We start from the raw sequence: 15,846 nt of genomic DNA on the forward strand, positions 1-15,846 counted from the left end.
ACATTTTTTTCCCCCTTTGATGCTGAGTTGTTATCGAAAGGGATAGAGCTGGAAAGATTTTTCAAATAGGCTACATTGAGGAACTATTGTCATTATCAAAGGATGTAAAAACAGACTTCGTTTACTTGCTGTTTGAGGCAAATAATTTTTTTATTTGAGAAGCTCCACAGTGATGCTGAGTTAAGACGATCAGAAATAGTACCAGATCCCCAAATGGGCACATTTATAAGATTGACAGGAGTACTCCAAACAAAAGACAACTCGTAAATGGAATGAAATAAACCAAAACTTGTATAGTGTGTCCACTCCTACAATGACAACTGTAAGAGTGTAATAATAATATATTGAATGCATTAACAGACATTTTCGTAACCAAAAAAACATTAGCGATTAGAAATGATGGTAATTAACGGTAAATGTACTAGTGGTGATACTGGTGTGCCTCCGCAATGGATTAGTCCACTCAGACAAGCGTGAATCAGACAGGTGTCTCGTGTGCCCTAAACTTTTTACAATATATTTGCCACTGCTCAATAAACAAAATATTGGTCAACCAACAGCCTATCGACCAAACAATCGTCCAGTCAACTAAATGGGGTCAGCCCTATTGAAGAAGAATGAAAAAGGTACTAGTGGACACCATGGAAACATGGGATATGACTAAGCCAATCAAACTGTTTGATACAGTTATTCATACACAGCAGGACTGATACTGGCCTACACTCACAGCTATATATGTTTTGTGTCTAGTTGATTGGATTTGATGCTGTGTAAAAAAAAATTGTATATATCCTATATTCTATTTCATTTATGTATTTTCCCTCATATGTACATTCCGCTGTGTATGTAGCTGAAATCCATAGACATACGTTCTGCTGAAATGTAGGGAGGGGAGGAAGAGAGGGAGAAAGGGAGAGGATGGAGAGAAGGGAGAGGTGGATGGAGAGAAGGAGAGGAGGATGGAGAGAGGGAGAGGAGGATGGAAATAGAGAGAGGAGGATGGAGTGAAGGAGAGGTGGATGGGGAGAGGGAGAGGAGGATGGGGAGAGGGAGAGGAGGATGGAGAGAAGTAGAGGAGGATGGAGAGAAGGAGAGGAGGATGGAGAGAGGGAGAGGATGGAGAGAAGGATAGGAGGATGGAGAGAAGGAGAGGAGGATGGGGAGAGGGAGAGGAGGATGGAGAGGAGGATTGAGAGGGGGGGAAAGATAAAGTTCACCGGGGATCAATAGAGGTGCTTTATGGTGCAGATCAGATGTGCATGGCAGCTTTTAACAAACACCACCGCCACTAAAACACAAGGAGGGGAGGAACAAGCAACAAAACAGCCCAACATCAAAGAGAAATATAGAGAGGACGAATAAGACCCCGGTCAGAGTCAGTCCCCACCCCCCACCTTCTACATTTCAATTAGCAGCATCAATCGAGCATGCAACCACAACCAAACCCCATGAAGGTTAATGTGTGACGCGTCTCCTCCTTTGACTGAGCTGGCGTTAGCTAGCTAACGGTTTTCAACATTTCAAAACTCTACAAGCTTTGTTCTTTGCTCTTTTTTTCTATTTCTTAAAAAAAGGAGCAAGGCAGGCAGTTTATATTCATTTCACTGAGGGCAGGAGGGGGACAGGGGAAGAGTGGCTCCGACACTAGTGTGGTTTGACTCTCATTAGTCTGTAATAACCTCTGATAAGGGGAGAACACAGCCTTATGAATTCATATCATTATTCATCCCGTCTTTTTTTAGGCAGCTTACAAAGTGACTTTGTGGGGCGTTGTAGTACAGTATAGTATCTCCTAGACAGGCACTAACCCTGTTGGCTGGACATGTGACCATGTACTCTTCACTGTACTGTACTGTACTGTACTGTACTTACTACTTTACTTACTTACTGTACTGTACTACTCAACTTACTTTAATGTACTACTTTACTTACTTACTGTACTGTACTACTTGAATGCAATGTATGGATTTACACATCAGTAACCGTGATTCATATCTTTTTGCAAAAGCATCACAATGTGATGCTTATACACTGATACAAGGCTCTACAGTGCAGTACTGTTCTGTGGTGTCGATGGATTCAACAGGGACGATTCATTTGAACCTAGTCAACACCATGGAGTTAACTGAGGATTTATTGTCATTATTAGAATAAGCCCTAATTGAAAATGATGGGTGATTTCTCTCAATTCATAAACTCAGTTTCCAACTGAACTGAGTTGACATAGAACTGACACCAACCAGTCCCCTGTAGCTCAGTTGGTAGAGCATGGCGCTTGCAACGCCAGGGTTGTGGGTTCGTCTCCCACGGGGGGCCAGTATGATAATGTATGCACTCACTAACTGTAAAGTCGCTCTTAATAAGAGTGTCTGCTAAATGTCTACAAATGTAAATGTCTATTGGGTATACCACCTATCAACACTTCCATAGTCATATTCAGAAAGTAGGCCCAAGGGGCTGGTTTCCCATACACAGATTAAGCCAAGTCTTGGATTAAAAAGTACTTTCAATGGTGAATCTCCCTAGACCATGACTTCTATTCCAGGACTAGAGTTAATAAGCCAGGCCATAAATTCCTCTGTTCTGTGTGTGTAAACATCAGGGCTAGCCTAGCACAGCTGGCCCGATGGCACCGTGTGTGACTTGTTTAATGCTTATTTATGACTTATCGCCTCTGCGGCGAGAGGCACTCGAGTAACGCTAATTGTCTCTTTCATTATCCCGGCAGAGGGGAAATAACCAGAGCAACAATGGATTTCCCACCCTGCTAAATGACTTGTAATGGGAAAGATGGAGGAGAGGAACGATGGAGGGATGGGGCTGCCAGGGTGAGGAAGGAGGAATGGGGTCAGGTTTGATACTCATCTCTAGGGGTGGACTAGCCCTGTACTACCACACTGATCTCGTTAGCTTGCATAAATAGTGAAACCTATTTATATAACCTCGCAAGACCAGTGTGCTAGGATGAGGCTAGGAGTGGACCACAGATAATACCTTCCGCTTCCATCTATTTGTTTATTCTTATTTTAGCCTTTTCTTCTTCTTTTTACTTCCAAGGCTAAGATTAAATCAATATGTGTCCTTGGTTGACCCTGTATCCTTAAAAGTGCATAAGTGTGAAGCATGCTACTCTGCAGTGTATCATGCTTTAATCAATCCTGGCTTAGCACGTTAGATCAAACTATTTGTGTTTATTTCCTGATTTCAAAAGATCTCACTCCCTGTCTAAAAGCATACAAGGAAATAGAACCTGCCACATATCGTCAAGCGTTGGGCCAGTAACCAAAGCTCACAAGTTCGAATCCCCGAGCCCGCAAGGTGAAAAAATCTGCCGTTCTACCCTTGAGCAAGGCAGTTAACCCCCAACAACTGCTCTCCGGGGGCCAATGACGTGGACATTCGATTAAGGCAGCCCCCCACACCTCTCTGATTCAGAGGGGTTGGGTTAAATGCGGAAGACATCTTTTGGTTGAATGCATTCACTTGTGCAACTGACTAGGTATCCCCTTTCCCTGTTCCACTGCAACACCTGGAATGCATCCAAAATGGCACCATATTCCTATAAAGTGCACTACTTTCGACCAGAGCCCTATGGGCCCTGGTCAAAAGTACTAAACAAAAAGGGAATAGGGTGCCATTTGGGACACACACTTGCTGTCATTGGAAGGCCCTGTGCACCTGTCCACTGCAGTGTGACAGCGGACACACACACACATGCATATACACGGCAATGGACTAATCTCTACTTTAGGTGGCACTGTGGCATGTTTTGGCCTGCGGCCTGCTCTGTCAGAGGCTAAATTGGTGCCTCCTGAAAGCTGGCGGAGAGACAGTGAGACGTGGAGGTGGAGAGGGGAAAAGAAAAACGGATGAGAGGAGAGAGAGGACTGAACAGGTGGTCCTGGGTCGGTGTTGCACTTTGTGTAAACTAAAGCCAGGTGTGTGTGTGTGTGTGTGTTTGTTGTAGGACTGCCAGCTAGTTAGAGTGTGTCCATCAGCTTCTGACCTGCCTGGCTGAGATCCTCCAGAGAAGCCAGCCCAAGTCTAGGTGTGTCTGCGTGCGTGTGCATATTCATGCTTGCCTGTGTGCCTTCATGCGTATGTGTTTGTGTGTGCTTTTGTGCCTATGCGTCTCTGTGCGCTATTACCATGTCCTCGCCACTCAACGCTAGACGCCGTCACTCACCTCCCCTGTGACAGATGGTCAAGCTGTCCAACCCGCTCTGCTTATCACAAGTGTCTCACCTTTGACCCCTGTCTCTTATTGGCCCTCTGTCTTCCTCAACAGTGAACCCAGTTAGATTTGTAGTTTGGGGTAGTGCAGGCAGTCGGGCTGGGCACACACACATGCCTCACCGCGCACAAACACACACAGAAAGACACACACACACAGAAAGACTGCACAACTCTATTAAGCTGAGCCATAGATTCCTGACAGACATTCTACTCCACACACACAGACCCGGGGATTGAGGCATGTCCTTGAAGGAGGGGGGTAAATCAATAGCCTCATAGGAAAGGGGTTATCTCTCTCTCTCCTCTCTCTCTCCTCTCTTTCTCCTCTCCTCTCTCTCTCCTCTCTCTCTCTCTCCTCTCTTTCTCCTCTCTCTCTCCTCTATCTCTCCTCTCTCTCTTTCTCCTATCTCTCTCCTCTCTCTCTCTCTCCCTCCCTACCTCCCCCTCTCCCCACCTGCATTTAAACTAATCTTCAGCCCCAGAAAAAAAAGACGCATTTTAAACTTGATCATGAAGGTTTTGCCCAGAGAATGTAAATTAAAAAGCTAATATATGGCCTAGTGTTTAAGCGCGTTGGGCCAATAACCGAAAGGTCACTGGTTAGAATCCCTGAGCCAACTTTGTGAAAAGTCTGTTGATGTTAACCCTAATTGCTCTGGATGAGAGTGTCTGCTAAATGACTAAAATGTAATAAATTCCCTGGTTTTCCATAAATCTTGGTTGGATGATTCCAAATTTCCTGCTATTTCCCTCCTGATTCTGGGAATCCTCCAACTGGGATTTCGGGGAGAACCAGGGAATTTATTGAAAGTTTGCAACCCTAGTCATTACGCATGTCGCTGGAAAATGAATTTTCTCAAGGTTTGGTCATGCATGTCTAGAATATGGGAGAGTAATTACACACGCACACACACACATGCACTAAAAGTCATGTCATAATGTATTGAATGGCAGATAGGCCTATGTCAGCTCTAGCACAGGTGACATTGACTATTTTTTCCAACCAAAAGCAACTGATAGAATGACATTACTGAGGAGAGGAGTGGAGAGTGTGATAGCTAAGTCAAGAATCCTATCAGCTGTGAGTGCCAATTCACAGTACACAAGCTCCAAAATGGCCACCAAGTTGCATCACCCTACCCAGGTGTTTCCCACACTACACAGACACAGTGGTTTGAAATTAGTCACTCTCTCAGTTTCATCAGTTGTTATGATGATGGAAAGTGGGGTTTTAGTATAAATGAGACACAGATGGCTAGCCAGAGGAGAGGTGGGGAGAGGAGATGAGTGAAAGGGTGAGAGAGGGAGGGAAAGAGGAAAAAAGAGAGGAGAGAAGAGAAGAGGAAAGGAAAGTGGAGGGGGAGAAAGAAAAGAGAGAGAGGGAGGGAGAGAGAAGCTTCTTCAGCAGCAGTGGGTGGGTGGTATAGAATAAAAGCTGACTAGTGTATTGGAGTAGGAATCAGCAGTATAGGATGTACAGCGAGGTGAGACAGTATAGCTGAGGTTGGGGCGAACTAGACCGCCAAGAGAGAGACTCGTAGGCAGAAGTCTCAGCAGCAGCTAAATCAAAAATAAGTGTGTGTGTGTGTGTGTGTGCGCGTGTGTGTGTACTTGCGTGCGTGCGTGTTTGTGAAGCGGAGAATGGGGGTGGGGGCTGGAGATACTTCCGGTCAGACTTGGCAATGCACTCCCTCCCTTGCTCCATTTCCTCCCTCCGTTCCCTCCCTCCCTTCCAAGAGGCGAAAACACAAATCACAGTGACGGCTCCGGTTTGAAGGTTAATGGTACGCTCTGCGATTTACGGCCGTTTGGTTTGTTTGTGCGGAAGTTGGAAATCGGAAGTGTTTTTGTTTTCCTATGAGGAATCTATTTTGTCACAACGTGAGCAGAGCTGTCCTCGTGTGATCTTAGGCCTCGAGGATGTCTTTGTTGGCTGCGTGGTGCGTTCTGCCACTTTGATTCCACTAAGCACTTTACCGAATATGTAAGCATTCACTTCATTCATTGTACTTTCATGACTTCTCTCTTGATTTATAGTTGGGCTTAGGAAGGGGAGAAAAAAAAATCCATTACAACGCAGTCACGTTTAATTCCCTTTCTAATTTCTCTACCGGAATGAGTGAAATTGCTCCTTTACCATCAGCAACTTTCCTCATTAAGCGTCTCGGAGAACATTGAAATATTTATATTTAAAAACCCTAGCCCTGCATAAAATTCCCAATAGCTTATGTTACGCTTATCCAGTAAGTGGATTAAACTGAATTAAAAATATATATAATTTGAAGATAGAATAAAAAGGAAAACAGTTTTTGTATCACCTTTTATGTTTGGTGTGTAATAACCAGCCCCAGTGTTTTTTAATACATAATGTTTAATATTCTGATTTACCTTTCTGGCTTAAGCTTCTAATTGATTTTCGTCACTTCACGGTGAAAAGAGAAGAGAGAGAGAGAACTCTGAGGAGAATGACAATAATATCACACAGTGTGTTTGTCGGGGGTTTCAGGGGCATATCCACTAGCTGAGCTGACACATTAAATCTTTTTTGTTGTTTTCCCTCCTCCATTAATATTTTTCCCCTCCCTTCCAGCATTCTCATTAGATGTGCTTCTTATTTTTCACCAGTGATCCGGTGCCCAAATTCAACCCCCTCTCCAAATCCATCCCTCTTATTGTATTTGTTTTATCATGCCTCTCTGAATATTTTATATATATTTCAACAGCCGCTCAGAGAATATTATGTCAGTTTATTTTCTTTTCTTTATGCATCAGAAGGTTTTTGCGAGTGCCTCTCGTCTTGTTGCACTGACCCCCTTTTCTCCTCTGAAATGGGACGACGGCTCAGTGTAGACAGATAATGAGTACAAGCTGTAGACTGAGGCGCTTGCTGCTGAATCTGAAATTGTGAAGGTGGCACGACATAAGTCGTGTGTGTGTCTGCGTGCGTGTGTGTGTGTCCCTAGTGTCCACTTGACAGTGAAAAGGGAACGGGCCGGCTCTAATCATGGCTCAATTCAATAACACAAGATCGGGTCAAACAAGGTTGTGTCAATCCACCTAAATATTGTTTTGTTCTCTCAGTTTGTTTTCTCAGTCAGGTAGTTTAACCGTAACCGATTGATTTAGATGTTATTGCTCAAGCAGAACCATAGTATTAAAACAATTATTAAAGGCCCAGTGCAGTCAAAACATGTTTAATATATATTTCCACACTATGAGATTGGAAAAATACTGTGAAATTCTGAAAATGATGATAATGCTCTTTTAGTGTAAGAGCTGTTTGAAAAGCCTGTTTTGGTGCAATGGAGTTTTGGCCTGCCTGGTGACATCACCAGGTGGTAAATTCGTTAATAGACCAATAGGAAAGAGAGTTCCAAACCTTTATACCAATAACAGCTAGTTTTCAGTTTTCAGACCACTTCCAGACAGTCCTAGCAAAATTATTGCTTGAGAAATTGCTCTTTGCTAAGAAGCTATTTTAGTTTCTTTTTGACCATTTTAATTGAAAACAATCACAGTAAGGTACTGAATTGTTACCCAGAAATTATTTGATATTGAGATAAAAATGGCTGCATTGGACCTTTAAATCTGAAGATGATTATGTAGCTGTACCACTCAACATGAATATATTTGGCACGATTGCCCTGCCGTTTATTCAAATTCAACACCCCTTCTGTGAACGCACAAAGAACAAACAGATGCTCCGTTGGCAACGCTTGCCAAACTAATATTCCAGCTAAATGCCAGCCATTGTTTTTGTCGGAGTTCGAGACTTTTGTTTTGTAGCCTTTTGTTTTGGCAATGAATTTTCAGTCCCTCATCACCAGCCTGTTAACTTGAGTGGCTGTCAACCAGAGCTAGCGCGTTAGCATGCTAGCACTGACACACCAATAGATTAACGGCTGCCAACCAAAGCTATTACATTAGCATCCTAGAACTCACGCAGTGATAGGTGACAGACAGCCGCTCTCCCGGTAGTATAGCCAAGGTAAAGCAACTAATTGGCGTGCAAAGGGCGCTGGGGCGCCCCATCCCCGTGGTGCCAGATTTCTGGTGAGAGGCTAGATTGACAGAGGCTGGGACCCCCGCTTCAGAAGATGTGTTTGACACGCAGAGTGTGTGTCCTTGGTTTGAGAATAGAACACACACACATTCTCTTACATAGACACACATACACACGTCTCTTGTGGTATTCCGCCTCTCTCTAAAACCGATGTGCCCCTTGGGGAAAGATACACTTTTGAGGGATATTTTGTCAGATGTTTTTCACCTTTGTTCCTCCTTATCTCCCTTTCTCTCTCGCTCTCTCTGTCCCTCGCTCTCTCTCTGTATGTTTCTCTCACACACACACTAAGGCACACGCTGAAACATTCTAGTAGGACATGTTGCCTAAAATATTACAATAAATTAAGTGAATGCACCTGAGTCAAGTAAGTTCTTATTGTTATCTCTTTTTCTCTCACTTTCCCTCCCACTCTCTCTCTCCCTCCCTTTTTCCAGTCATGCCCCGTTTCGCTGAACAAGTGGAGGTGGCCATCGAGGCGCTGAGCACAAACCCCCCACAGCCCTTTGAGGAGAACGAGTTCATCGACGCGTCCCGCCTGGTCTACGATGGCGTGCGTGACATCCGGAAAGCCGTTCTCATGATAAGGGTACATCCACTTCCTCATTTCCTCCTCTCACGCTTCTCAAAGCATGCTGGGAACAGAATCCGTACCAAATTACACCGTCTATTGCCATTATAGTGCACTACTTTTGAGCAGGGCCCATAGAAAGTAGTGCACTATATTGGACCATGGGTGCCATTTGGAACACACACTTATTCTCCCATTGACATCAATGCATGACCAAGTGTAAATTAGGATTCTCCCCTATAACAACTGAAATGTTTTCTAATTTTCTAATTTTCTTTCTCATTGTTATCCAATTCCAAGAATGTGCCCTGCGTGAGGTCACATGGAACGTCCATTTTCCCAAGATGAAACGCAAACAATCTCCCTGATTTGATGTTAATGAATAAGACATTAATTTACATGGAAATTAAATGACGAAGAACTTTGCACTTTATAAGAACCCTTATGGGGCAGTGTAACATGACATAACACTGTAGGGCTGGCTGGAATAGACCAACTCAGTGGCCTTGTGGTTAGAGTATCCACCCAGAGATTGGAAGGTTGGGGGTTCAATCCCTGATCAAGTCATACCAAAGACTCTAAAAATGGTACCCGATGCCCCTCTGCTTGGCACTCAGTATTAAGGAGATAGATTGGGGGTAAGGCCCTGAGATAGACTAGCGTCCTATCCATGGGGGTGCTACAGAAACTGGAAATAGGCTGTTCTGGCTCTGACAAGACTTGTTTACTTATAACATAATACTGTAAGGCTAGTTCCATGGACTGGACTTTGTATTGATGTTACAACAAATCCTATTACATAGTAATTGCTATAGACTCAGCCACATCACACTGTATCCACTATGGTAGGCCTACTAGATGGTGGTCGTCTAGCGTTTTCTCTCTACTCGCACCCCTTTTCTCCCAACACCACCATGCAAATTAATTTATTCAACTTTGGACTGCTGGAAAGTTTCCCAGTGCAGTTGCGAGAAAAATCTAATTACGGGGAAATAATTTGATGTTGGTAAATAATGTAAAACAGGGGCTTTGAACTGGCCGAGACCGACCCACCAACCTCATAATCTATTTTCAAGTTCAATTACTCTTGGAGGCTTAGAGGACTATCTATGAATTATCGTCTTTGTGTAGCCTAACTTCCGTAATACAATGTGTAGCCTTTCATATGAAACGTCTGAAGGATGTTTTTGTGGAGTGTGTGTTTTTTTTGCTCCCATGTAAGCTGGTGTACATGGATTTCTTTAGAATCGGCTGGCAGGGCCTAGTTGTAGCCTACAACAGCAATGGATTATGGGGGCAATTCTCCATGGTGTTCAGTTTAGAAGTTGAGTATGGTTGGGTGTGTGTGTAGAGGGTTAATAAAATTACATTCCACACACACACACAAACACACACTCACACACACACCGACACAGGTACACACGTCCGCAGACATCTGCTATATGTCCACTTCAGAAAATGTGACGCAATTCAACTAAAACAAGGCTTCTATGTTCACATTCATTTCAACATACAAAGGGAGCACATATCCATTCTTCTGGGAACAAAGGGGAAATAATTAACCTGCAGGAGATTCAAGCATTCAAACCTCATCCAGGATGCGTCCTAAATTGCACCCTATTCCCTTTATAGTGCACTACTTTTGATCAGGGCTCAGAGTGCTCTGGTCAAAAGTCGTACACTATATAGGGAATAGGCTGCCATCAAATAAAATAAAATTGTATTCATCACATGCTTTGTAAACAACAGGTGTGGACTAACAGTTAAATGCTTACTTATGGGCTCTTCCCAACAATGCAGAGAGAAAGCAAATAGAGAAATACTAGAAAAGTAAAACACGTAATAATAAAAGTAATAATAGATACACAATGAGTAATGATCGGTCATAGGAAACGATGGCGAAAACATTATTCAGATCAGCGCAAAAAAATACACAAAGTAGCAGAATTGGTCAGGAGCCCGTAAAACAGTCGCTATACATTCCAGCGCCATCTCCCATTCATTTGGGACGCATCCACTGTCTTACGTAAACAATAGTGTCGGCATTCCATTACAATCTTCTCCTCATCTTCCTCTATGTACCACACAAAGAATAGATGTGCGAGATATTGATAATGTCGGATATAGAGTCGGATATCATGCCCGCCTTTGTATCGTGTAGACACGCACAATTGTAACGTCTTCATGTTCGTGTGGTGGATTTGAGAGAAATCGGTTTGTCTTCGAGAGAAGCACCTCCGAAGCTGTTTTCATTAAAACCAGCTTTTGATAAAAGTCATCAATTTCAGGGTTTGGACTAGTGGCCTCTTCAGCTTGTAGAGGAGATTGTTATGTCTAGAGATAAGGACGGTATAGACGATGTTTACAGTGTTGCCATGGTGATAGACACATTGTTGACAAACAGACAGACAGGTGGGCGACCGAGCCACTCATCCCGCCCTTCTCCTCAGCTAACTGCCTCCCGATTGGCCCGGAAGCCCCAGCTCCCTGCTCCTAATTGGTCGAACACATTCACTGATTCGTCCCTGAGTCCTGCCTGTCTAGAACGTCTGTCTCGTCCCCACCCTGTCTCGTTGTGAGATAGCAGTTAGACACAAGTTGAAGATTGAAGAAGAAAAAACAGAATCACGGAATCTCTTGAGGCCATTTACCCTCCCTGCCCTTTTCCCTTTGTGCCGTTTGATCCCACTATTTCAGGGAGCTTTTATAGTGCTCTTATGGTGCGTGGTGTAAACCACCACCGAGACTTCTTAAAAACAATGATGCAAGGGACTTGAAATCAGAGCAAGCGTATAAAGAAAAAGTGGGCTGAATAATTCAACACAAGGAGATCTGACTGTTAATCGTGTGACATCTCCCGCCAGCCGCCCCTCACGTGACGGGAAGGCCTATCTGCCCTCAGACTCTGACTAAGAACAGACTCAACCCAGGACGCAGAAGAAGAAGAAGAAGAAGAAGAAGAAGAAGAAGAGGAAGAAGAAGAAGAAGAAGAAGAAGAAGAAGAAGAAGAAGAAGAAGAAGTGTGCGAGTGAGACGTACAGTAGTGAAGAGTGGAGATAGAGATGTGTCTGAGGACTGATGTATTAGATCACTGTGTTGTGTGACACTGCAGCTGTTGATCTAACAGTCGTCATGTTTTACTCTCTCTCTCTCTCTCTCTCTCTCTCTCTCTCTCTCTCTCTCTCTCTCTCTCTCTCTCTCTCTCTCCTACATCTACTCCTCTTCCATTTCTCTTCTCATCTCCCACACACCTTCCCCTTCTCTCCCTAATACTTTCTCCTTCTTTCTCTCTCCTCCCTCCTTTGTCTCCCCCCCTCTATCCCCTATCTATTTCTACCCACATCCCCCTCTCTCTCTCTCTCTCTCTCGCTCTTCCCTCTCCATCCCCTCCCCACCGTTCTCTGTAGACACCTGAGGAGCTGGAGGATGACTCAGACTTTGAGCAGGAGGACTATGACGCCCGCAGCAGGACCAGCGTCCAGACGGAGGACGACCAGCTCATCGCCGGACAGAGCGCCAGGGTGAGTGGAACTCTATAACCCCACTAGAACCATACGCTAGAACCCCACTCTAGAACCTGCTCTAGAACATTCCATAGCTCGCTGCATAGATGATTTAAACATGACACGGGTTGAGTCGGAAATGGGACCCTATGTAGTGCAATACTTTTGAGTCAAGAGGTGCACTGCGTAGGGAATAGGGTGCCATTTCAGATGTGCCCAAGGATACCCCTATTTATCACGAAGTCCTCTGCTCCAGTCAGTGGGGTGTCCCAATGGTCATAATGTAAAGGTCAACCCAGTCCCTCAATCACTTGTGCACACTATCTTATGGACTCAGACTGTACTGTGCTGGCTGAGGTATATTTTCCTTTCACATTGTCCTACCCAGCACAGTTCCAGCAACTCTGGTGGATTCGTAACCAGGTCAGCCCAGTGAAGCTAGGCTTGGCTCAGTTTAGCTCATGCTCAGTAATGTGAAAAGGGTATTGTTGTAGTGTGTTATATTGCAAGTCAGCCTTCAATTTCATTACCTAAAGCTCTGTTGTTGCACCGCTTCAGTTTCTCTCATGTTCAACATATTGTACATTCCCAGTGGTTTCCTCTCTGGATAAACGCCACTGTTGTATGATTTCAATTTCACAGGATTCCATCATACGGTAAACGAAAAGCACATTGAAATGATAATAGCCTAATTTGGTGGTTTTGAAATTACTAAAGCACGATCCCACTCGGGAGGAGAGACAGGTGTAAAATTGCGAGCGCAAATGAAGCCGTGGCAATGACCGAATCCCCCCTCCGATATTACCGGGAACGCACACACGGACCGTGCCAAGCCTGGATGGCGCCACCTGGATGGCGCCAGCGATCACCGGGGCTTTGGGCTTTGCGCACATTAGCGTTTTTGTTCTATTTATTATTTGTACACCGGGGCCCTGCTTAAAGTACATTAAAGGGTATCCGTGCTTGCCACCCCTACAGCAGGGAGAGTGGTTGGGGTTGGAGCATGGTGAATGGATTGTGGAAAACCAGGTGGCAGGAAAAGGTTTGGCCTCATGCCTCCCCTCATCCTGAGAGGCCTACTGCTTGCTAGGAAGCCCTCTTCAGAGTCAGAGGGAGGGAGGGAGGGAGGGGGAGAGAGAGATGACGTTATGAATGGGAAATGGAATGGAGAGGGGAAACATTGAAATGAACCCAAAGCCTGTTTGCACCAACAGGCCTCATAAACACACACCACCACCACATCTCTCTCTCTAAACAAAGCTGTCAAAAAGTTGAAAGTAGGGGAAAACAGACAGAGAGAACGGTTGTGTCAAACTCCATGATTAGAACAACTAACTTTGGCCATAAGGCGGGCGCAGTAATGTACTTTTGGGAGCACAGACAGCCGTTGTTCTGGGAGACTGGTAGGGGGTCCGGCAGGGGGTCTGGCACCTGTTTCGTCAGGGTGAGAAGTGGGGACAGTTGGGTGACAGTTTGGTCTCATCGAATCCCACTGAGTCGTCCCACGGTGTCCCGCGGCTCACACACTCACACACGCACATGCATGCATGCAGACACACACACACACACACGCGCACACATACATACACACACACCCACACACACACCCACGATCCCCTGCAGCGAGGGCCATCTGAGCTCAAGCGCATAACACAGAGTTGAACAAGTGTCTTTATGTTCTATGCAACTCTGTGAGTGGGCTATACCTCCTGCTGCTAGTTAGTTTGAGGTGCATGCTCCTGAGTCACATGTTGATGACTCCATTGAAATGGATGCCACTTGACATAAATGGGTGCTATTCATTTAGAATTGTAGACATGCACATGATATATAGACATGCTTGCTATCACACTCACACACACACACGCACGCATGCACACACACACATACACACATACAGTACATTTGCTCATAGGCGATACATACTTACTGTATACTGTACACGCACACACACACAAACACACACACATGTACACTCACATTTTCACATAGACACACATACATAAAATATGCGGTTAGCCTAGCCACAGGTGTCCTGCCCACTAACCTGTCAGGTCACGGTAAACACTGTTTCCTTTCTCGCGGTCATGTGAAGTGCACATTGGCACACCACAGCGTGTGTTGTTATTAGAAGAGACAAGAGGAACGGTGATCAGCCATCTTCTGTGTCTTCTCAGTGTGACACCCACTGTTCCTTTCACTCTGGGCATGTGTAGGGTATCATGCAGCACACACCGCGCTGACACGAGGTTAGCTACTCCCCACTGGGCAAAAACTGGTTCAATCAACGGTGTTTCCACATAATTTCAACCCAAAAAATCTATGTGATGACGTTGAATCAATGTGGAAAACTCATTGGATTTGCAAAAAGTTATCAACGTAATGGAATTCACCCAACTTTTAACCTAAATCCAATGACAGGGTGAAATGTTTTCTTGATTTCACGTTGAATTCACGTTAGTTGACAACTCAACCAAATGTAAATCAAAACTAGATGTTTAACTAATGTCTGTGCCCAGTGGGTCTCTCTTTGCGTCAAACACACCCACACCACACAGACACTAGGTTAGCCTCTCACTCTCTCTCTCCCTCTCTCTGTCTCTCGCTCTGTCTCTTGTTCACACTGATGTGGAACACATTCTGACTGACACTACGGGTGTGATGCAAAGGATATTTTTGATCAGTTTGACGGCACAAAAATAATTACACCACCATTGTGTGGTGTCTCCAGTGTGAACAAGGCTTTATTTCTCTTGCTTTCTCTCCCTCTCTCTCTTCCTTTTTTCTCTCTCTCTCTCTCACTCACTCTCTGTCCCCCCCCCCCCCCCCCCCACGCTCTCTCTCTCTCAGTAATCCGGGGCGGCCCCGAGAGCCTTTGTTCCTCGAGCGGCTTTTCCTGGTGCAGCGCTCCGCTTGTCACTTCTATTATACTTATGCATAGAGCTAAGTTATTAGAATCAAACATGCATAATAAGAGGAGGGAGGAAACACACAGGAGATGGCCTCTCTCCGCCTTTTTGTCCTCCACTCACACTCACACACACACAGAGACAGAGAGACACACACACACACAGAGAGACCGAGAGACACACACACTCACACACACAGAGACAGAGAGACACACACACTCTCTCACACACACAGAGAGACAGAGACACACACACTCACACACACAGAGAGACAGAGACACACACACTCACACACACACACAGAGACAGAGAGACACACACACTCACACACACACAGAGACAGAGAGACACACACACTCTCTCACACACACAGAGAGAGACAGAGAGACACACACACTCTCTCACACACACAGAGACTGAGAGACACACACACTCTCACACACAGTGACAAAGAGACACACACACTCACACACACACAGAGACAGAGAGACACACACACTCACACACACACAGAGACAGAGAGACACACACACTCACACACACAGAGAGAGACAGAGAGACACA

The 15,846-nt window shown here is 44.9% G+C and overlaps 1 protein-coding gene across 1 annotated transcript in view; it reads left to right on the forward strand.

Annotated features, from left to right (window-relative positions):
* LOC311112052 (catenin alpha-2) overlaps positions 1-15,846 on the forward strand; it is a gene marked incomplete at its 5' end in the record, with an annotated part of 151,874 nt that overhangs the window by 108,820 nt on the left and 27,208 nt on the right. The window contains 2 exons of the mRNA XM_084155029.1: positions 8,737-8,888; positions 12,278-12,391. Of these exons, the coding sequence (XP_084011155.1) occupies positions 8,737-8,888; positions 12,278-12,391 (266 nt within the window). The remainder of the gene's footprint in view (positions 1-8,736; positions 8,889-12,277; positions 12,392-15,846) is intronic.

Source organism: Coregonus lavaretus, assembly GCF_964263955.1.
Source record: "Coregonus lavaretus genome assembly, chromosome: 38".
In the NCBI taxonomy this organism is placed as follows: domain Eukaryota; kingdom Metazoa; phylum Chordata; class Actinopteri; order Salmoniformes; family Salmonidae; genus Coregonus; species Coregonus lavaretus.